A 22,556-nucleotide genomic window follows, 5' to 3' on the forward strand; every position below is an offset into this window, starting at 1 on the left:
GTTGGCGCCCTAGGTCTGCGCAAGTGGGTTTCTCTTTGTGATTTTTCTTCTCTTATCAGAGAGCTCCTTCTTATTCAACCCCTCAATCTACAGGCGATTACTTTCGACATCCATCAGTGCATACAACGACATATCGTGATGCTTCTTGCCGTGACATCTTCTTCGGTACCCCTATTAGCGTCCTAGTCCCCATTTCCCTCGGCAATACCCGAGCTGATCGTCATGACTTCGGGCTTGGAGGAGGCGCTGGAACACACTGGCGGCCACGGCCGAACCGCCGAAGGTGTCTCAATCTCGACCTTCCTGGCGTCGCTGGCGACGGCCATTGTCGTTTTCGTCGTTGAGTTTCTCCTCTTTCTGTTACTAAAAGGTAAACTAAGTCGTATATAGTAAGTCCCCTGAAACCCCACTGGAAAGGAGAACGTGGACGCTGGACTGACCGAAATTGATATCCAGTCAACCGCGAACCTATCTGGTACCAGATAGAGAACGCACAACCCCATCACCGCCAGGCCTCTTCCGTTGGATTGTCCCAGTCTTTCGTACATCCAGCTCGGAATTCATCCAGAAATGTGGGCTTGATGCATACTTCTTCCTACGCTATCTGCGCATGCTTCTGAAGATCTTCCTTCCTCTGGGCCTCGTGATATTACCTGTTCTACTCCCAATAAACCGTGCTGGTGGCAAGGGCCAGACATACGAAAATGGTACCTCGGGCACTAGATATTCCGTCACTGGTCTGGACCAGCTGGCATGGGGTAACGTAACCCCTGAGCACACGAGTCGGTACTGGGCTCATTTGGTAATGGCCGTGATTGCCATTATCTATGTCTGTGCTGTGTTTTTTGATGAACTTCGGAATTACATTCGCCTGCGACAGGCCTACTTGACGTCTCCCCAGCATCGACTCCGTGCTTCTGCTACCACTGTGCTCGTTACTTCTATTCCACCTGATTGGCTCACCATGGATGCCCTTGACAGGCTTTTCGATGTTTTCCCTGGAGGCGTGCGAAACATTTGGCTCAACCGCAACTTCGACGACTTGAACGAGAAAGTGAAAGCACGAAACCATCTTGCTCTCAAGCTTGAAAGCGCCGAGACAGAATTGATTGCAAAATGCAAAAAGGCACAGCTCAAAAATGCCAAGGCGGAGGCAAAGAAGGCCGGCGAGAGTCAATCAAGTGCAGAGAAAAAAGAGCAAAAGGCGGCTGAAAAACGGGCATCTCAAATGGCTATGGGTCCTGGTATCAGCTCTGGTAATCCTCATCAGGCCCATACAGTACAAGAAATGCTCCACAGAAAACCCCAAGAGAAACGGTCGGAGGACGGACCTCGAATGTTTGACCCTGCCCTTGCCGCCGCCGGGGCGGTTGGCCAAGGGGTAGGGAAACTGGGCAAAACAGTGCTTGGAGGCTTCAAGAAACCGTTATCTCGAACTGGGGGCTTCGTTGCAACTACAGATAACATCATTCCGCCTCGTTCAAATACCCCCTCAGGTCCCGGTCATTCTGCAACTCCAGACATCCTTCCGCCTCGTGCAAACACCCCTCCAGTCCCAGGTCTTCTTGCCTCTGGCAGCCAATCTGATACAAAACTCGCCAAACCCGTGGGGCTCCGGCGAAGTCAGCACATGAGTTTGAACTTAGGGAAGCCCATAGGACCGGATCCAGGACAGAATACAGACCAGGATGCCACCATGTGCAGCGATCCGCCGAAGCCACCATTCTGGAGACGAATGTCATCTCATACAAAATCGCAGGGTGTACGCGAGGCTGACCAATATCCACTGACTGCACCCGAAACGCCTGCAACTCATGCCACCCATCGTGACTTCGAGAAATCCGAGAACGAAAAACACGAGCATGCTCGAAAGGAGGGAGACGAAATAGAAGGGGAAAGATACCCTATCGCCTATAACGAAAATTTCGAAAATGAAGACTACGGAGAGCCGCTGTGGAAAGAATACATCCGGCCGAAGGACCGAGATACCATGCGTCTACCCATATTTGGCTGGAGTTGGATGCCTTCGATCTGGCTTTTAGGGGAAAAGGTTGACACCATCGATTATTGTCGAAAGGAGCTCGCTCGTCTGAATCTGGAGATCGAAGTCGATCAACAGCACCCCGAGGGGTTCCCTTTAATGAACTCGGCCTTCATCCAGTTCAATCACCAAGTCGCTGCCCACATGGCCTGTCAAGCTGTCAGTCACCATCTCCCCAAGCAGATGGCACCCCGAGTCGTGGAAATATCTCCCGATGATGTGATTTGGGATAATATGTCGATCAAGTGGTGGGAACGGTACCTGCGTTCCTTCGGCATCATCACACTAGTTTGCGCAATGGTCGTTGGGTGGGCGTTCCCCGTCGCCTTCACCGGACTACTATCACAATTGGCATACCTGGAGGGTGCATTTCCATGGCTTGCCTGGCTTGGCAAGCTTCCAGACTGGTTCATTTCTGCCATCCAGGGTATTCTTCCTGCGCTGTGTTTAGCTATTTTGATGGCGCTGCTCCCTCTCATCCTTCGCTTTTTGAGCCGCACGCAAGGCCTCTTCACCGGCATGTCCATCGAGCTCACTGTCCAGAACTATTATTTTGCATTCCTCTTTGTGCAATTGTTCTTGGTTGTCACCATCGCTTCCAGTTTCTCGACGATCATTGAGAATGTCACTGATGTAACCAGCTGGCCACAACTCCTAGCAGTGAACATCCCGAAGTCTAGTAACTACTTCTTCTCTTACATGATTCTACAAGCCATGTCTGTGAGTGCTGGCGCCCTTGTACAAATCTTTGGCCTGGTGAGCTGGTTCATTCTAGCTCCAATTTTGGACTCTACTGCCCGGAAGAAGTGGGCACGAACAACAAACCTCAATCAGATGCAATGGGGTACATTCTTCCCTGTCTATACCACCCTAGCCTCTATTGGTAAGTCGTCTCGTCTTTTTTGATAGAATCCGTTGACTAAATTCTCCAAGGTTTGATCTACTGTGTGATCGCACCTCTGATTCTAATTTTCAACATCATCACCTTCGGCCTGTTCTGGTTCGTCTATCGCTACAACACACTCTATGTGACTAAGTTTCGATTTGACACCGGTGGCCTTCTTTTCCCTCGAGCTATTAATCAGCTATTCACGGGAATCTACGTTATGGAAGTCTGCCTAATCGGCTTGTTCTTCTTGGTTCGGAACGCGGATGACGATGTCGCCTGCAAGGGACAGGCTATTTGCATGATTGTTGTTCTAGTTTTGACGGCCGGTTACCAAATTCTTCTCAACGATGCGTTCAATCCACTGATCCGGTATCTGCCCATTACCTTGGAAGATGATGCTGTTCGACGTGATGAAGAGTTTCGTCGTGCTCAGCACGCTCGCCTCGGTCTCGCTCTTGATGATGACGATGACGAGGATGGTGATATCGAAGGCTCCCTCGCTAAGCGTGAACAAGAAGAGCGCCAGCACGGAAAGGAGATAAAGGAGATGCAAGAAGACATCGAGCTGAAACCTCTGGAGACCAATTTTCCAAACCAGATGCGACAAAACTCGGATATCTTGTCAGCACCCAAGCTTGGAGACAAACGTCCATCATGGGCCTCCAGCTCATTAAACCGGAAATCTAAGTTTTTCGGTCAGAACTCAGCAACCTCCACACCGACACTACGTGATATGCGGGAAAAGATGGCCCAAGACACCGAGGCCCAGGCACCAGCCCCCAGCACAGTCGGCCAAGCCCTCTTTGCCGGTATTCACGACGAATTAGAGGATCTTACGCCCGATGAGCGTGACCAGCTGGTACAACGTGCCTTCCAGCACGAGGCCCTTCGCGCCAAGCGGCCTGTCATCTGGATTCCGCGTGATGATCTGGGTGTGAGTGACGACGAAGTGTACCGAACACAACGGTTTAGCAAACATATCTGGATCAGCAATGAGTACCAGGCGCTAGACGGCAAGTGTCGGACGATCTTCAGTCGCAGTCCTCCAGATTTCTCGGAGGTGGATTTGATTCAGCTGTGATAACATTTGTACATTGTTCCTTCAGCCATTATGTAGCATTTTAAAGCGTCGTATTCAGTCATAGACATCCAATGTCCTTTTTTTAAATATCCTTTCCATGAAATCATCCAAGATCTCCCTTAATCCATGAATTTGCACAGGGGCAATCTATAATTATCCACAACCCAGTAAGCCCGGCGTACACCCTCCCATTCACCGTCTAACTTGGGCACGGCAATCTCCTCCCACTGCACATCAAAGCCAGCTTCGAAGAGATCCATCTCCGCCACCTTCTGGTAGACATCATATGAGATCTGGCGATCAGCACCCATACCATTAAAGAATCCCCACCGACCCTCCTGCTCCAGCAATCCAATGACCTGCTCAGAGAAGAAGTCCCGGAAATCACTATATGACTCCGCAAAGGTATCGTAGTAGATAGCATCGAACGTCTCCCCAGCCGCCACAAGGTCAGGAAGAATATCCTGCCAGCGACCCTGGTGGATAACAACACCGGGCTTAGTATCCCACCCGCGTCGCTTCATCTCTGCAACGACCTCCTCGTGCGCTTCGACAATGTGATGCACAGCCGGCCCTTGCTCCTGGAAGAATCCGTCCACAATGCCCATCCCGTGACCGATGTTTAGGACTTTCAGGCCGGGCGTCGGGAGCAGTGCTATCGCGGACTTGCGCATAATGTCGCTTTCCCAGCGCATCATCACGCCGTTCTGGTCTGCGTCCAGGATCCGGTCGTTTTGGATGTTCAGGCGCGATTCAAGATATTGCGAGTTGGATACTTCGGGGTTGGCCGGGGTGGTTGTAGTTGTGGTTGTGGTTTCTGTCGTGGGTTCGGCGGATGCATCGACGAGTTCCGGTGCTGTCTCAGCCTCGGTCTCGCCTTCCTCTTCCTCTTCGTCATCATCGGATAGCTCTTCGTACGCGTCGAGGCGGTTCATCAACAACTCTGCGCGGACACCTGCGTCGACGATCAGCTCGTACAGCTCGAGAGCGCCAATGCGGCCCGCGATACAGCCGGGTGTCTCGTTGTTCGCGTCTAGATCGTTCCAGATAGCGCCCTCCTGCAGGAGAAACTTGACAGTCTCCACTGCTGATTTCACGGTCTCGGCATCCAGATCATTCGGATTGGAGTCTGAGCCATTGATGCTGACTGCCTCTGTATCGGGCTCGCAGGCGGCGATTGCGGCGTGCAGAGGTGTGAAGCCGGTCTCGGTGTCTTTAACGTTTGCAGCATCTGGCAGCACAGACTGGGTGCGGAGGAGGCGGCGCAGCTTGGACTGGTCATGCTGCGAAGCGGCGAGGAGAATCTCTTGCACGTCAAGGTCGATGTCGACCTCGGTGAGGTGCACTGGGGTATCGTCGGTGACTTCGGGCATGCTCTAAGGGCTGTTAGCGGGGTTTTGCGAAGAGTAATTCCAAAAAGAAAAAAAAAACTCGTTGAGCTGGTTTTTCCAACTGATACTCACGAATTAAAGATGATACTTGCTAGTCAATGCTAGTCAAGTGTGTTGAACTACCGAAGTGGTGCCCCTCCGAATCTGAAAAATCGTCTCGCCGCCTTTGTCCCCGCATCCTACCTAGAGGTCTACACTACTTGCAAAGAATTACTATGTTTCAAGGAGACTTGGAAAGAAAATAGAGAAGAGACCGCATTCAGATGCTTGGTAATCCAGCTATTTGTACAATAATTCACATCCCTCCACGCAGCGCCATTAAGTATCAAGCGGAATGAAATTATTTGCCCTCTTCGCTGTGAGCGTTGACATTGAGACCCAATCCTTGGCTGTCCAGGTAGAGCTTGTTCTTGCCACCGCTGTCGTGCAGGATCTGAGCAATTTGGCGAGCATTCTCGATCTGTCGGAGCTCGATGTAACTCTTGCTCTTCTTGATGGCATCACCAATAAGCTCGGCGGAGCGGGCCTCACCCTGTGCGCGGACAATGAAGGCCTGCTTTTCTTGGCGGGCCTTGTCGACCATGAATGCAGCACGCTGAGCGTCTTGCTGTGCGACCTGCTTGGCCTCAACCGCGGCTGTGAACTCGGGGGAGAAGGTCAAGTGCTGTGTGGAGATGGCGTGTTAGAAGCTGTTTGGGCTGGAGGTAGGGGAGGAGGTACATACTGTCAAAGACACATCATCTAGAGCAATGTTGAAACGGGCAGCTCGGCGAGCCAGGTTGTCCCGCACCAGACGAGCAACATTCTCACGCTGTGTGATCAACTGGCTGGCGTTGAATTGAGCAACAACGCTCTTCAGCACTTCGTTGACGATTGAAGGCAGAACCCGCTCATCGAAGTCTTGTCCAAGAGTTCGATATATCTGGGGCAGAGCATCGACACGGGGTCTAGATAGGACACGGCAGGTGATGTTCACCATCTGCAAGTCCTTCGTACCGGTGAGAGAAGGGATGCTGCGAGGTTTCGCACGAACATCGTAGATAATTGGGGTCTCGAACCAAGGAATTTGGAAGTGCGTTCCTAAGGTCATCCAAATGTGAGAGAGAGCTCCGTGTCTGGCTCGTGGGGTTTCATACCTTCGTTGTAGATTTCCTTCTGGACACCACCGAAGCGCGAGTACTTGATAGCACGGTGACCACCGTCCACTAAAAACTAGTTAGAAATTTGATTCCTTGAGCAGATGACTTTAACATACCGTTAAACAGAGCATTTGACGCGACATAGGTACCAATACCGGCCAGAACGAGAGTTCCGACGAGTCCCATGCCTCCGCGGCCACCACCGGATGGGATGCCGCCACCGAAGCCAGCCTTACGCTTCGACAGCATAAGCTGCAGGCGCTCCCAAGCCTCCCGTTGATTTTGAGACATGATGTGAGTAAGTGCGCGGAAAAGATTGGAGTAGATGAAGACTGACTTGGTATGATGCTTGAGCGGATGAGGTGAGGTTTCGGGCGGTGGGGGAAAGTCGGGCAGAATCAGCGTTTCTTGCTTGCCTCGACTTCTTCGCTTTCTCACTGGCATCTCATTTCCTATCGCAATCATGGCGCCCGATCGGACTGGGAAGAGCGTGTTCCTGGGGAATATTCCCTACAGTATGTAACCGTAGCTGCATGTCTAACCTGCGCGATACTGATCGTTCTCTAGACCTCACCGAGGAACAAGTCAAAGACATCCTCAGCACGGCCGGTACCGTTACAAAGTTCCGGTTGATGATGAATCCTGAGACCGGCAAGCCCAAAGGATATGGATTCGCAGATTTTGCAGACGCCGACGCCGCTGCCTCGGCGGTGCGCAACCTCAACGATCACGAAGTCATGGGCCGCAAGATCCGTGTTGATTGGCCTCACAACAACGAGAAAGATTCCGTACCCCCAGATTACTCGCAGCAGTCGCAACCAATGGTGAACCAAGATACCACACAGCAGCAACAAATCACAGGCTCAGCGCCACTGCCTCCTCTACCCCCAGGCGTGGAACTCCCGCCTCAGATCGACTGCCCCAACGCCATCTCCCATACTCTCGCATCCCTCCCACCAAATCAATTGCTCGATGTCTTGACACAAATGAAATCTCTTGCGGTTGCCGACCCAGCACGTGCCACTGAGCTGCTGCGCCAAGCGCCTCAGCTCGCCTACGCCGTCTTCCAGGCTCTACTCCTCATGAATCTGGTCGAATACCAGCTGCTTGGTTCTATCGTCGAACAGGCCGCCCAGCCCCCCCAAGTGGCTCAACAGCCAACCCCTCAACAATTTCAACAGTATGGTGTTCCTGGTCAGATCTCTACACCGCCTGTCACCGGCACTCCTTTCGCGCCTCCCCCGATTCAACCTGCCGCCCCGATGCACGGCCAGGAGGAACTCCTTCAGCAAGTCCTCAGCATGCCCCAGGCTGCTATTGATGCTCTGCCTCCCATGGAAAGAAGCCAGATCATGCTGCTACGCCAGCAATTGATGCAGGGTGGCATGCGGTAGGGTATTACCCTCTCTTGATACTGCATTTCGATTCAGATATTTTGTGGCTTGCTCGTCGAGAACGAGCATGACATGGCCAATATTTTTTTTCTCATTTTCTTATGCCACTGTACTAGGCGAATGGGTGGCGTAAAGGGGTTGTCATTTTTCCTCATTGATTTGCATACCGGGTCAATTTCAAGGTCTGCCTTCAAAATAGTAACAGAATGATATCTTGATTCTTTCAGTCCTTCGTTTCTACAATCAACGTTAAACTTGCCTTCCCTTTGGAGTGTTTATCTATGCCTTAACCCGTGGATATGTTTGGCGCGTTTGTCGGTGACGGAGAAAGCCTCTAGGGTTACCTCACCATTTGTGGGATTGCCTAAGCTGCATGGTGAAATATAGAATTAATATTATCTAGACATTCTCTCGCAATGGCTGTCAGCTGTCTTATAGTGATGTTTCAGCAAATCCTATCTGTGCACATGATTTCAATGTTCGGTGGATAACTGCCAACCCATCAATTAACCACTACTCACGTTCGAGACCGGCATAATAATCCGTAATCTCGATTGCAATACCTACAGCAGAGAAGGCATTGATATCAATATTTGAGTATAATAGAGGTGTATGAGCTCATTGACACCCCGGTGCCTATAACCATTTGCCATAACATCTCCATTGCCTATACCATAGGCTCATTCTGTGTCACTTAAGATACTTCAAAGAAGGGACACAATAGGAAACTAGCATATCTCGTCCTAAGAAAGCAGAAAGTTGGCCGACAAGTGATGGTACCTATGTACTGTTATTTGAAGCTCTTGCTTGTCGGTCTATATATTATAGCTTCCACCAAGAGATACATTGGCTTCTGCTTTAAAAATAATGTCCGTTAATAACGTCTAGACCGTTCTCATTATATCCACAAGAAGCATGTAGTTATCGGCATAGTACATGAACTCAGTAAAGACAGCAATAGTTCACTTTTTAGCTTTAGTCTTTGATTGGGGCTTGATCTCCATATCAATTACTAAACCATTTGGATTGCGGTAACATTAGTTTAATGGCGGTTGATATTCTGATAGTACAGAACAGGCCAATGATAAATGGCGTGCAAAGGCTACCCTCACACAACCATTGAGAGTACTGCCTAGGTGGAATAGATGTATTCGTCAGTGCCAGCGTCTCTCTAACTCCGCATGGAGATGAGTCGCCGTCACATGCAGTTACCTAATTAGTTCGAGCATGGCTTGGTTGTTGTCTTGCAGTAGTATATCTCAGCGCAGGTGTACCTCTCAGCGTAGGTTGATCCAGGTCGCCGTCACATGCTGTCGTGCTGAGTCGAGCGAGAGCTACCGGAATCCCTGGTGCGGTCGTGGGTAGAGCTCACCGTCGCATAAAACGGGGGTAGCTCGATCGTTGTCTCGGCGTCGCGCAGTGTTTTTCTATCTCGTTTTCTCTTTGGCTCTTCTTCTTCTTCTAGTCGTCTCCCTTTCACCTTTCCACACGATCATCGCTCCATCCATCATTTTGCATATTTGCAGTTTGCTTCGTGCCTGAACCGGTAACCAAGGCCATTACTGTAACTGTCTCGGTTTCCAGGCTTTTTTTCAGCGTGTTTCTTCTTGTCTGGTTTGCCAGTATTATCTGATATCCCGACCACCTCAAAGTTCTCAGCCCCTACAACGCACATCATGGTGTCGAAGGGAATTTCTCAGCAGCAGTCGGGGGATGGTTTGGCAATGGATAATCAGGAGCCTAGTGCCGGGGCCGATGAGATTCCTGAGCTGCGGCGGGGACGCATGATCCCTTCGGGTCGGTATCTAGCCAATAACCTCCCCCCTCTGCATACGCTGAGAGAAATTTTTGCTGACATGGCATCAAAGGCCATGGAAATTGGATTCGAGCAAGTCCTCATTCGGCTCGGCAGTCGACCACTTCGAGTGGCGACAATGTGCTCAGGAACCGAAGCCCCGCTTCTAGCCCTGGAATTGATACAGACGGGTAAGTGCAGGCAGTGCAGCATCTCGTTTTTCTTTTCTTTCCCATTTCCCCCAGTCGGTCGTTTGTTGTCTTCGTGTTGAGGTTCATGTTGTAGCTGGTTCCATGGTTGAGGTATTGTCCCGACTTCTAAGTCACATGTTTCCTTCCTTGCCCTAACTTTGCCTTAACCTCGCCCTGACTTCCATGACATGATCGCTTTGCCTGGCATTGATTTCCATCTCATTCCAGTGACTCCGTCTGACCTCTCTCACTCTCTGCGTGGTGCTTCTTGGAATATGACCATGGAGCAATTGCTAATTTTACCTTGATAGGTTTGCCGGAGGCCCAGCAACTTCGGATCTTGCACGCTTTCAGCTGTGAGATTGTTCCATTCAAGCAATCGTACATTGAGCGGAACTTCTGCCCCCCTCTCCTATTTCGGGACATCACCGAACTTGGAGGAGACGAGGCGTAAGTACCCCATCCATCTTCCTCTGACATGACTCTCATACTGACTTTGATTTTCAAGGCGGACCGCCTACGGGTCATTAGAAGCAATTCCCGGTAACCTCGACATATTAGTTGCTGGAACTGCCTGTGTCGACTTCTCTCCGTTGAACAACCGCCAGAAGACGCTGCAGCAAGGCGGCGAGTCGGGAGCTACGTTCGACGGTCTCTTGCGGTACGCGAAGAGATATCGACCCCGCATGATCGTTCAGGAGAATGTCCGGAATGCGCCCTGGGAGCAGATGAAGGGGAAGTGGGAGGAGCTCGGGTACATGTCCGTTTGTGTCAATGTCGACACGAAGCATTACTACATCCCGCAGACACGCGAGCGCGGGTACATGGTGGTTATTGACAAGCACCGCTTGGAAGCAGCGGGCCTACTTGGAGACACCATGGATCAAAGTGGCATTGAAATTGTCACTCAACGCGTTCGTGAGCTTGCTGATCGTTTCAAACGGCCAGCGAGTGCACCGGTGGGGTTGTTCTTGCTGAGTGATGACGATCGCCGACTCGAGCTCATCGAGATGAGAGCCCGCCTTGAGTCCCGAAGCGAAACCAGCTGGGATCAGTACCAGATTCGTCACCAACGGCACCGTGACGAACTGGAACTAGGTAGCGAGAGGCCAATCACTCGATCCCTTCCCGGGATCAATGAACTGAAGACACCGGACTTCTATTGGAATCGTTTCTGGAAGACACAGTCGGAGAGAGTGTGGGAGACCGTGGATATGAATTTCCTGAAGAAGATGCTTCAAGATTATGACATGAACTTCAAGGAGTAAGTTTACTCAATCTTCACTTCAGGAATATTATACTAACAATTCACTTCATAGGCGTTGGATCGACTTATCTCAGGGCGTCGATCGAGGGAATGACAGCCTTGCCGCTTCTGGGATCGCGGGGTGTCTGACGCCAAAGGGCATGCCATTTGTGACAACCCGCGGGGGCCCCGTATCTGGCACGGAGGCTCTTTCGTTGCAAGGACTGCCCCTCGATCGAATGTTACTCACGAGAGAAACCCAAGCCGATTTGATGGATATGGCAGGAAATGCAATGACGAGTACGGTAGTGTGTGCAATCATGCTGGCTGGTCTGATAGCCGTGCATGAGATTCTTGACGACGGTGAGGAATGTTCAACAAACTCTGGTGAGGCGGAGGCCAAGTCCCTTCTCGTGCCCAGCGAGGCCCATAGCCTTGTGAGAAGTAACCTCCAAATCGTCCAAACACCTCTTATCGACCATGCTGTTCTCAAAGTCAAGGCAGCGAGCAGCGTTCTGTGCTGCTCCTGCGAGAGACAGACTCGGGTCCAAGATTCAATTTATAGTTGCACACTGTGCGGACATACCGCTTGCAAATCCTGTCGTGGAAACCCCACGCATTCATATCTACATGTTTCCCTACTTTCTCGACAAAAGCCGTCTGAATTCATAGCGAATTTGAAGGCGCTTGTTCCGATGAAGCTTATGCTGTCTGATCTGTCCGACTTGGGTTTTGAGATGTTTAGATCCCTTTACCACATCACCAACCTCCCCCAGTTTTGGCCCGACTTCATTATGTGCGTCAAGGCGGCTGTGCACGATGTCTTTCGATTTTTTGAGATTAAGCGAGGAAGAAAATGGCGAGTGGTTTATGACGGCACGCATTCCAGCTTGTACCTTGATATCGGTCCGGACTCCTTCCAGTGGCTGTTGTACGCGAAGCCCCCCAAGTCCGCGAGTAGGAGAAGCGTCATCCGGGAAGTGCTAGCCAAGCCAATTGCCAGAATGAGTCCAACTTCTGGGTCGCTTGTCGAGGGTACATGGGAAATTTGCTCACCCATTAGCACCCCAATTTTACTTCAGATTTCTGGCAGAGGACACCAAGTTCGATCATTCCAATCGGAGTGTGGTATTAAAGCCGCTAAATTTGTTGATGGAAAAGTCTGGGACAGTATTTTCGTTGAAGGATCAGATCAAAACGTCGCAGCTCTGGATTTCGACGTCCGAGGAATGTACCAATTCCTCCCTGATTGTGGAACAGCCCTTGGTGCATTGTACAGAAGAAAAGCTACCGCCCATGCACCCCGAATTTTCCTATTCCTTGACCCAGCAAAGATTGGACCAGCAGACGAAGATGCCTGTGTATTCGCTCTTGAACACGACCGCCTTCCTGGATATGATGTGAGAATGACGATCGCCGAGTTATCTTCAAATTGGACATCATTGAATGTCACCATGGATTCGCAAGATGTGAAAGCTTTCTGTCGTCGATGGGCCAAGGCCCCCAAGGCACATCTGAACCAATGTCCTGCCGAGCAGATTACCCTCCACACATTGCAACAAGGAATCCAAGTCTCGATTGAAAAGCAGAACTGTCATGATGCTTGTATTACTCTCACCTCGCTGTCAGCAACGACATCGATTCTCAACCTACCTGACGCAAATTCCGATTGGCAAGCCTGGAATCCAGAGGTCTCTATGAGAGAATTGAAAGGTCTCGCCTGGTTGTTCCCGAAGATTGCTGCGTGGTCCGACTTTGAAGACTGGAACGAAATCATCCTCCCAGACTGTTCAGACCTCAAACATCATGCAAATGGCAATTGCAACACCTGCAACCCACCCACCCCTAGTATCCTTTGGGGCCGGGACAACAGAGATCGAATCATCCCATACGAGAATCCCCAGGACGCTGCCGTCTACGAGCGTGCCATCAAAAACCGACCCTCGCCATTTTTGGTCTTCAGACGAATCAACGAACATGGAGATGCTGAACTGCGTTTCACTCTCAATGTGCAAGCTTTGACCCATCAGGCACATGGTAAATTGTTTGGTACCGCAAGCCGTGAGGGAGTAACATCTTTCTGGCGACTTCTCCCTCATGCGTACGACATGAGTCAAGAAACCCCTGGCATTTTTACTTTGAGGAGCAACGACAACGATAGTCTTTCGCCACAACCTCCCAATTTCAAATTCAAGCTTCGTGATGAACAGCTTCGATCACTGAGCTGGATGATTGCACAAGAAGCAAAAGAGATGGAACCATTCATGGAAGAGGAAGTTGAAGAATCCATCCTCCCCTTAATGCCTTGGCGTGCCGAAGTCAAAGCGACAATGCCAAATGTTGTTCGCGGTGGCGTGCTAGCCGACGAAGTCGGATACGGTAAGACGGCTGTTATTCTTGGTCTTATTGACGCGCAGTATGAAAGCGACTGCAAACCCCCTGAAGAGAACGGGCTGATTTCAACCAAAGCAACACTGATCATCGTGCCCAGCAACGTCTTCAAGCAGTGGGTTTCGGAAACCAAGAAGTTCCTTGGAGGAAAATACAAAGTTTTGGCAATATCCTCGATCAGCAAGATCACCATTCGGGAAGTCGAAGATGCAGATATCGTGATTTTGTCATGGAGTATTCTGGCGAACGATGCATACTACAGTCGACTTCAACAATTTACCGGAACACCCCAAGCTCCCGCAAAATCTAGAGGAGGAACAGGTCGAAATTTCGATAGCTGGTTTCACAACGCCCGTGCTTCCTTACGGGAGTTTGTTGACATATTGAAAACACAAGGGTCTGAGGCAATACTCCAGCAATTGGAAGCCAGGCGTCGCCAAGTTCAAGAAACACAGGCCGACTTTACTTACGTGCCCTCTCGACGCCTGCGTGGCCAGGCATTTGCTGATGCTAATAATAGTCGTGACGAATGCAATGTAGGAGAAGAAGGGGATTTGGATTCTGAGTCTGACTCGGGTTTCGAGGACTTTGGCGCATCTGATGCGAGACAGTCTACCGAAGCGGGCCAGCGCAAGCGGAGGCATAGTAGGAAGTCAGTGGAAGGTCCAGGAGGAAAGCGACAAAAACACTCATTGACAGACCTGACCGAAGTGACCGATGACGGAAAGAGACTTGGAGCCAAATCAACTGCCGTGAAAGATGACCGCAAAGATTTTGATATCAATAAGACTGCCGAACACGACTGGCGCACTGTCAAAGCCGCATTTATTCACGCTTTCAACTTCAACCGTTTGGTAATCGACGAATATACATATGCCGGGGATGAAAGACAGGCTTCTCTGCTCTCATTGCAGGCACGCTCTAAATGGATCCTTTCTGGAACGCCAGCTCTTCGTGAATTTGCCGATATTAAGAGTGTTGCGCGTTACCTTGGCTTGCACCTTGGTGTGGACGACGATGGCGATTGCGACAAGCCGACGCAGAACAGCAGACTACGAAACATCCGGAAGAACCACACAGCTGTTGAGGCATTCCAATATTACCAGGCCCCCCACAGCAACGCCTGGTACCAAAACCGCCGAGAGCATGCCCAAAACTTCCTTGACCGATTTGCGCGTCAGAACATCGCACGCATCACACATATCCCGTTGAAGACAAACTTTGTCGTCACCGAACAGTCGCCTGCTGAAAAGACAGCGTACGATACATTGTTGCGAGCTGTCAAGGAAAATAAGAGACGGATTCCTGGCCCCTTGAGCACCATTTTGTCCAAGAGCCAGGTCCCCCAAGAGGCTCTCATCATGTCCTGCGTCACAAGTCAAATCGGACAACCTCCATGGAACCTCGAGAAGTGCCGAAAAGGCTCGCAGAATGACAAAAAGAAATCCGCTGAGATCTGGACTAAAGTGGACTCGATCACTCGACAGGCAGCGATTGTTTGGTATCGCGAATTGAAAAATACCGATCCCAACAACTGGCAAAAGGCCCTGAATGGCGTCGCCAAGATTGATTTTGGGGACGCGGAACTCAACAAAAGATTCAAACAGCTCTTAGAGGACATCATCCGCTCATACAGTGAGTGGAAACTCGCCGAACAACACCAGCCAATTGAAGATTTGCTCCAACAGCGATTCCAAAAGATACAGAATTCGAAGACTGGCAACAAAGCGACCGGAAAGCGTCCTCCTAGAGCCACAGAATATGGAAAACCCATGGATGCGTTTTCCAATTCGGTTTGGATCGCTGTCGAAAAAGCCTTGTCCGCTGATGTCACCTCTCTCTTGAAACAGGTCCTCGAGATTGACCGGGAATACCGATTCTACGAACATCTAGTGAGGATCCAAACCATTGGAATTCCACCATGTCAAAAATGTAATGGCGACTTGCAAGAAAAAGAAGACGTCAACGTCCTCAAAACCTGCGGTCATGTCCTCTGCAAAGATTGTATTGCCGCCGGATCACGCAAACCCTGCCCTATCATTGGATGCGGCGGCCAAATTGTCCAATCCAAGATCGTGCCCGGTGAAATCCTTGTCAGCGAAGACCAAGAAATCCAGAGCACCAAGCTCAACAAGCTAGTTGAGATCGTCCGCAATGTCCCAGAGGAAGAGCTTGTCCTCATCTTTGTGCAAATCAATCATCTGTTACCTGTGGTATCGAATGCCCTCAAAGCTGTGAACATCGACCACCGCATGGTCACACAGACTAACTTGAAGGGAATCGAGGAGTTCACTGAGGCTCCGAAACTAAAAAAGGGCATGACGCAACCACCTTCCAGACCGAAGGCTTTGATCTTGAATCTCGGAAACTCCATGGCAGCTGGATTGTAAGTCATTTCTCTCTGCTATTATCCGTTATTCTTGTTTGAAACATTACTAATATGATCCGATTAAAGGAATCTCCAATGCGCAAACCACGTTATCTTCTTGTCGCCATATTTCGCCCCCTCTGACCATGACTTTGAGGCGGGCATGACCCAGGCAATCGGACGTGTACGGCGATTCGGACAGGAGCGCGAGGTCCATGTCTATCATTTGCTGGTGAAGAACACATACGAAGTCAACATCTTCCAGAAGGCTCAATCAAGCAAACTCGTTGAGCGTCAAGGTGTCCACGTTTTGGTTCCCGAAGAAGAAGTATTACCAAACGACATCGGATGCGAAGGGGAGGAGATGCCAGAGTAGGATGGCCTCGAGGCCACTTGTGCGGTTGGATTTTATGCCGGTTGCTATGACTGTCATGATGGCGCTTTTTTTTGCCCATGTTAAGAACTCGTGGTGAACAAGGGACACGGGTGGTTTGCTTCCTTCATACATACATCTCATGTAAAAGTAATGAAATCGTGCAACAAAATGGTGTGCACAGATAGTCTATCTAAATCTCACCTGCTGTGTGAATTATGAATTATTGCCCCGTCTGCCAAGAAAGAATGTTGTGGATTAGAGCACATGTTATGAAACATGATTTCATAAACTAGCTCGGCGGCTAGATAAACATGAGCAACGTATAGCCCGGTAGGGAGTTGAGCGTTTTGATAAAGACAGATTTATATATTAGCCCTAACTCAGCCAGCGGAGGTCGAGGGTGGATATCTCAATATGATGCCATGCAATGCAATAAATTCTCATACAACTAACTAGCAGGAACCAACAATATCTTGCACACGTACTCACCCATCTACGAGCTCAATAGCTAGTGTAAAAGAGGAAATGGAAAAAAAATCTGCGATTTGGTCCTGCCGATATTCCACAGTGACTGGGCCTGATCTGCATCCGGGCTCCGATCACTTCAATAAGAACCAGGAACAAACGTACTGTACATGGTATGATGTAGACAGAAAAAAAAATTCGGACGCCTCAAGAGTGATTATGATTCAGGGCGCCTCGGGGCGAAGGGCGCAGTGGCCTCTAATCATTCCCCAAGTTGACCGTAGTGTGACCGCAATGCCCTATGGCGGTTTTGCGTGTCCATTCGAAAAAAGCACAACCATTATAATATCCTCCCCATCCGGAATTGACCCACGGCAATGAAGAGCTCTTTTTAATAATTCTTCTTCTTTGTGCTTTTCTATTGCTTGGGCGCGGCGTCCAATGCATTGTCCTTGCGCATCATCGTCTCTGGGTGCCACACAGGCACGTCCGTCAAGTTGGTCAAGCCGGCGCTATTCTCACAGCTATGGCGGCCACTCACCGGGCCTGGGGTGGGAATCTTAGTGGCGGCACCGGTTGCGGTGGCAGAGTCCTTGAGGGCTGTCAGGATGTTCTTGATGGACTCCGGAGTCAGATCCTCGTAGTAGTCATCGTTAATCTGGACCATGGGAGCGTTGACGCAAGCGCCCAGGCATTCGACCTCGATGTATGTGAAGAGGCCATCCTCGGTGGTGTGGCCGGGGCTGATCCCGAGGTGTTCGGTAATGGCCTTGACAATGGCGGTACTACCGCAGCCGCCGAGCTGGCATGGGGTCTGGAGGATTGCGAATTAGGAATAGCAGGAAATAGTGTTGATTTCATGTGCTTACGGTGGTGCAGATCTGCACAAAGTACTTGCCAACAGGCTCGCGATTGTACATGGTGTAGAAGGTCGCAACCTCGTAAACGCGCATTGGGGGCATCTCGAGCATGCGAGCGACTTCGTTCATGACGCTGATGCTGGTAAAGCCGTGTTGGCGCTGGCCGAGATCAAGCAGGGGCATGACAGCAGCCTTCTTGTACTGCGGAGGGTAGCGTTTGAGGATCTCATCGGCGAGTGTGAGGTTCTGCTCGGAAAACTTGAACGGGAGGGTCGGGTTGTTGTTGGGTTTGTTGCGATGCTATTAGAGACAACAATAGTCAGTATATGAGTCTTTGATTCCCCAACCCTGCGGCATAATCGGCGCCTGAAGCATAAGAGGGGTGGAACGGAATACGCACCACCGAAAGGGATTCGCTGAACCGTTGCGAACCGGCGGAGAAGGCTCTGTATTGAGATTTGGGGAGCTGGTGAACCAACTGGCGGCCGACCCGCGGGACGGAGAAGAGTTTAGAGGCCATCACGGGCGATAAGTGAGGGTCAATTGGGGGGAGATGAGGTTGGAGGTTGGAGGAGAAGTCAAGTTGACGAGGCGTTTTACTCGGGGCGGGCCCTGGGCAAATCAGCATCCAGGGATTACTACCGCCTTACCAATCCGTTATCATACAATTGCTCTTCGAAGACAGCCAACACAACGCTCATGTTTTGAGACAACGATACTCTCGAACTGTTTTATTGGACTCGAAATTCCTTGAAATATACTTGTGAAACTGATCATTGCAGAACTAGATAACTATCGTCCCAGTCGCATCACATTATTGCGCCGTGTTCCACCAACCACATCTTGAGTCCCGCAACTAGACGTTCTCCATCTTATAAACCTCATACGCAACCTCCTCATATGGATGCACCAGGATCAAAGCATCGACTGCATTCAGCATAACGCCCCGACCAAGACACATAATCTCAACTCTGACCTCCTCGCACCGTTCCAAAGCACCGACAGCCCCGACCGCCGGGTCTGCGCCCTCATTGGGCAGAAATTGGCCTGTGCCAACAGTTTGAAAACAGCATTTGGTGTATTTCCCACCTGGGAATGACCCTGCACCTGTGGCGAAGATGGCTTCTTTACAGTGCTCCACGTTGGCAGTCGGGACGAAAAAGACGAGCTTGTAGCGGTCTGGAGTGGAGGTGGACATTTTGTGTTTTGAGTGTATATTGCTCTGTCTGTGGCTTCGTTTGAAGATATTAAGTAGTCGTGCGCTTTGCTGCGGGGTTGTTCCTGGGTTGATTCCTGCGAAACACGATGCGAGCCGCAGGGTATATGGTATCTGGGATCGTAGTAGGGGTCGTAAAATAGACCTCGTGAGGCTCCAGGTACCACGGGGGATGTTTGGGGGCATGAGATACTGTTGTGCAGGGCCGACGGTCAGACAACAAGTGCAAGTGAGGAGTCGTCTATCCAGATATGGACCCATGCGGGGCCTGATTTACAAGGCATCAGTGATTATTACTCTAGACTGTCTTCCAAGGTACTCCGCTGGGAATGAGAATAAATATTTAACTTGCTATTCGCCTGGTTATTATATACTTCAGTTGAAAAATAGTATAAAGAGTGTTGAAACACAGGGTATCAGATGCACCGCCCACGCTCACGCCCACCACAGCCAACAACTCAAACAGAAACCAATACACCGACAATCCGAATTTATACAGCAATATTATGCAAAGATGTGTACTTTTCGACATGCGCCTCGATGCTGGCCAGCATCTCCACCTTGCGCGAGTCCTCAACCCAGCTCCCCTGGACACTATTCTCTGCAATGATCCTCCACTCGAGCACACTCAGGTGGAAAGCCTCCTGCACAGCGCAGTAGTTATCAAGAATATAACCACCAAAATAAGCAGGATCGTCGCTGTTAATCGAGAACTTGACTCCAGCCTCCAAGAACCGCCGAATAGGCAGCTCCTTCACAGAAGTGACACAGCGCAGCCGCACATTCGACAATGGGCAGACGGTAAGTAAGATACTCTCACGCGCAACACGCCGCATCAACTCTTCGTCTTCAACCAGCCGGATACCGTGATCAATACGCTGGGCACCAAGCTCAAGCGCCGTGCTGATATAAGTCGGATCACCTTCCTCGCCGGCATGCGCCGTGAGCGGGATATTTTTCTGTGCGGCTGACCCATAGATCTCGCGGAACATGTCTTTCGGCGGGCCGACTTCTGAAGAAGACCAACCGAGTCCACTCACAATGCCAGACTCAAAGTCCTTGTGAGCCAGGAACTCCTCGTAGACTTTCTCGGCTGACGAGACGGGGAGATGCCGCACGAAACAAAGGATTAATCCTGTGCTTAGGCCGAGCTCGGTCTCGGCGCGCTTGCACCCCTTCGAGAAGCCTGTGACGATTGTGTCGTATGGTACACCGCGGCTTTCGTGTACCTGCGGGTCGAAAAAGACCTCTGCGTGGTGGACGCCGTCTGCGTGCGCCTTTTGGAAGTATGCCCACGCTAGGTCGGCGAAGTCTTCTTCCTTGCGGAGGACGGCCATGCCTTCGAAGTAGAAGTGTAGGAAGTCGTCCAGGTTACTGAAGTGCTCATAGCGTTTCTTGAGTGTCTCAACCGAGGTATAGACTGGGTCGGTCGGCAAGGCGATACCATTGCGCGCCGCGAGCTCGAAGATGAGTTCTGGCTCAAGGGTGCCCTCCAAATGGACGTGGTGCTCACATTTAGGGAGGCCTTTGAGGAACTCGTGCAGAGGAGATTGACACATTGTTGCGGGTTGCAGTGAGTAAGGTTCCTTGGATTTGAGGATTTTCTAGGTCAATGTGGGACGAGGTATAAGCGCCGGACGAGTTTGCTTTCTCCCCCGCTGGTGTCTCAGGTTATCATGGTTCTTCATTTTCGTGACACAGCTGTCTTCTATCACTTTCTAATCCCAAAATTAAGTCTATTGATAAGCTTTTGCCCCGGAGGTCTCCGAAATTCACGTCATATGAAGATCAAGAGGACCCAGATGTCTACCAAATGGGTAAGTCCAAGAGGTTCCAATCATAATCCTCTATACATGTGCAATGAAACGTGAATGATATTTAATATTGTATGTTAAAATATATTTGAAATCTAATATTCACACTTTTCAAACCTCTATCTAAACCCTGAAAAGAAAAACCCGGACTCCATCTCCAGGGCTAAACCCGCATTTCAGCACCAGCAGCCTTCCGTAGCCTGTTCATGACAGCAGCGGCCAGATCACCCTCGCAGTCTGACACGCCTTCCACATAGATGACATCGACATTAAGCTCGTCCAACGCGCGCAGGGCGGCAAAGAGACCATGCGCGATGGAGACCGCATCTGAGCCAAGATGGTAATCGTATGCTATCTTCGTACGGCTACTGGGTTTTCCATTCTCCAGCACGGGGATTTGGATCGGGACACTGACAATGTTCTCAATGGCAGAAGACACGGGGGTCATGGTACTGGCGATGTCATCTTCTGAAGCGAGCCCCAAGCCGAGCTGCCAATTCCGCGTGCGGATAATACCAATTTTGTGTGCGCCAATGGCTGTGTCTTTCAAGTCCTTTTGGACATGCTTCATCACTCCGACTGGGTTGGATGTCGAATCGAAGAGTACAACTCGTGCTTTTGGCGAGTAGTGGCGGTACTTCATGCCCGGTGCGCGTGGAACATCTTTCACGTCTAGCGTGCCGTCTTTGTAGCCGAGTGCTACATTTTCCCACCCTTCGCATTTCCGGATTTCATCGATGCCGACGCCGCCGGGGCGCAGAATCGCCGGTGGGTCGCATAACCCGTCCACCACGGTGCTTTCAACACCAACGCCGGATGCTCCTCCATCGAGAATCATCTCAATGCGGTCTTTGAGATCGTGGTATACGTGCTGCGCGGTTGTGGGGGATGGTTTGGTGGACGCATTGGCAGATGGCGCGGCGAGGGGGCGATCTGTTACGTGAATGAGTAGACGCGCCAGTGGAGAAGAGGGCATGCGGACGCCGAATGTGGTCAGGTTGGAGGTGACCTCTGGCGCCAATATGGACCCGGATGGGTTAGGTAAAATGATGGTCAGTGCGCCGGGCCAGAATCTGTCGATCAGAGGCTTGTAGATTGAAGGGAGGGCCATTGGCAGCATTCTGGTTGATTTAGGGCTGCCTTGGGAGGTAGGATTAAGCAGACGCTCAAGCATGTCCAGTGAGTCGACATGAACGATCAACGGGTTGTCCGAGGGCCGCTGTTTGGCTCGGTAGATTCCCTGGACAGAAGAACTGCGCGTGGCATCGGCTCCTAGGCCATATACAGTTTCGGTAGGAAAGGCAACGGGGATGTCACTAGACCGGAGAAGTTTGGCAGCTTCTTCGATGGCCTGGGACTCAGGCGTTTTTTGGCTGCGCTCCTTCTCCCACCATTCCGCCAGAGATAAATCGCCAGGCCCTTGGCTGAGCCGTTGGACGGGGACAACCCGCGTTTGTATAGACATACTGGTCAAGAATCTGGCACAACTGCGCTGACAGTGGCCGGCAAAAGCACGAGTGGAAAGCAACGTGGTGTTTGAGAAGACCTCAATGACGCACCATTCAGGCACACACACTACCAGATCAGGGACGAAATGATGCCTGAAGAGGCCTGGCTCTAGTTGCGTGGGCCAAACTTTCTTCTATTGAAAGTAGAATGAGAGGTCGTCTCAGCGTACGCGGTCGGCTGTCATTCTTGCACAATCTTGTCAGAAGCGATGAGAGCCGGAAGATCGCAAGAAAATCGCTTCGGGTCATGACGTCGGATGACTCAGCGGATCAGGAACACGGGGCATCGTCACGTCGCCAATGATATTATTGGCAATACATATGGCATGGGAGTTATAAATGAGTATATGAGGTTGAAATAAGTATATATGAACGAGTCGAAGCGGGGTTG

The 22,556-nt window shown here is 50.7% G+C and overlaps 9 protein-coding genes across 9 annotated transcripts; 3 read left to right on the plus strand and 6 right to left on the minus strand.

Moving 5' to 3' along the window:
* Positions 1-222: 222 nt before the first annotated feature.
* On the plus strand, positions 223-4,011 carry N7518_008870 (putative DUF221 domain protein; the record flags this gene model as incomplete). Its single annotated transcript, XM_057189797.1, has 3 exons — positions 223-389; positions 457-2,924; positions 2,975-4,011. 3 exons carry the CDS (start codon positions 223-225, stop codon positions 4,009-4,011), a joined length of 3,672 nt encoding a protein of 1,223 aa, XP_057041500.1.
* Positions 4,012-4,130: 119 nt separating this feature from the next.
* rmt2 (protein-arginine N5-methyltransferase) lies at positions 4,131-5,384 on the minus strand (the record flags this gene model as incomplete). Its single annotated transcript, XM_057189798.1, has 1 exon — positions 4,131-5,384. One exon carries the CDS (start codon positions 5,382-5,384, stop codon positions 4,131-4,133), a length of 1,254 nt encoding a protein of 417 aa, XP_057041501.1.
* Positions 5,385-5,742: 358 nt separating this feature from the next.
* N7518_008872 (prohibitin subunit PHB2) lies at positions 5,743-6,832 on the minus strand (the record flags this gene model as incomplete). Its single annotated transcript, XM_057189799.1, has 4 exons — positions 5,743-6,066; positions 6,127-6,482; positions 6,539-6,607; positions 6,658-6,832. The coding sequence occupies 4 exons, from the start codon at positions 6,830-6,832 to the stop codon at positions 5,743-5,745; spliced, it is 924 nt and encodes a 307-aa protein (XP_057041502.1).
* Positions 6,833-7,004: 172 nt separating this feature from the next.
* N7518_008873 (putative polyadenylation factor subunit CstF64) lies at positions 7,005-7,935 on the plus strand (the record flags this gene model as incomplete). The annotated part of the gene is made up of 2 exons (XM_057189800.1): positions 7,005-7,056; positions 7,109-7,935. The coding sequence occupies 2 exons, from the start codon at positions 7,005-7,007 to the stop codon at positions 7,933-7,935; spliced, it is 879 nt and encodes a 292-aa protein (XP_057041503.1).
* Positions 7,936-9,611: 1,676 nt separating this feature from the next.
* N7518_008874 (putative SNF2 family helicase) lies at positions 9,612-16,302 on the plus strand (the record flags this gene model as incomplete). Its single annotated transcript, XM_057189801.1, has 5 exons — positions 9,612-9,921; positions 10,233-10,371; positions 10,430-11,185; positions 11,241-15,944; positions 16,014-16,302. The coding sequence occupies 5 exons, from the start codon at positions 9,612-9,614 to the stop codon at positions 16,300-16,302; spliced, it is 6,198 nt and encodes a 2,065-aa protein (XP_057041504.1).
* An 883-nt stretch (positions 16,303-17,185) lies between these two features.
* N7518_008875 (complex I 24 kDa subunit family protein) lies at positions 17,186-18,147 on the minus strand (the record flags this gene model as incomplete). Its single annotated transcript, XM_057189802.1, has 3 exons — positions 17,186-17,581; positions 17,637-17,927; positions 18,028-18,147. 3 exons carry the CDS (start codon positions 18,145-18,147, stop codon positions 17,186-17,188), a joined length of 807 nt encoding a protein of 268 aa, XP_057041505.1.
* A 336-nt stretch (positions 18,148-18,483) lies between these two features.
* On the minus strand, positions 18,484-18,825 carry N7518_008876 (uncharacterized protein; the record flags this gene model as incomplete). The annotated part of the gene is made up of 1 exon (XM_057189803.1): positions 18,484-18,825. The coding sequence occupies one exon, from the start codon at positions 18,823-18,825 to the stop codon at positions 18,484-18,486; it is 342 nt and encodes a 113-aa protein (XP_057041506.1).
* Positions 18,826-19,334: 509 nt separating this feature from the next.
* aah1 (adenosine deaminase) lies at positions 19,335-20,402 on the minus strand (the record flags this gene model as incomplete). Its single annotated transcript, XM_057189804.1, has 1 exon — positions 19,335-20,402. The coding sequence occupies one exon, from the start codon at positions 20,400-20,402 to the stop codon at positions 19,335-19,337; it is 1,068 nt and encodes a 355-aa protein (XP_057041507.1).
* Positions 20,403-20,820: 418 nt separating this feature from the next.
* On the minus strand, positions 20,821-22,122 carry N7518_008878 (L-threonylcarbamoyladenylate synthase; the record flags this gene model as incomplete). The annotated part of the gene is made up of 1 exon (XM_057189805.1): positions 20,821-22,122. The coding sequence occupies one exon, from the start codon at positions 22,120-22,122 to the stop codon at positions 20,821-20,823; it is 1,302 nt and encodes a 433-aa protein (XP_057041508.1).
* Between the last annotated feature and the right edge of the window lie 434 nt (positions 22,123-22,556).

The sequence above is a fragment of the Penicillium psychrosexuale genome (assembly GCF_028828465.1).
Source record: "Penicillium psychrosexuale strain IBT 29551 chromosome Unknown utg000004l, whole genome shotgun sequence".
Taxonomy (NCBI): domain Eukaryota; kingdom Fungi; phylum Ascomycota; class Eurotiomycetes; order Eurotiales; family Aspergillaceae; genus Penicillium; species Penicillium psychrosexuale.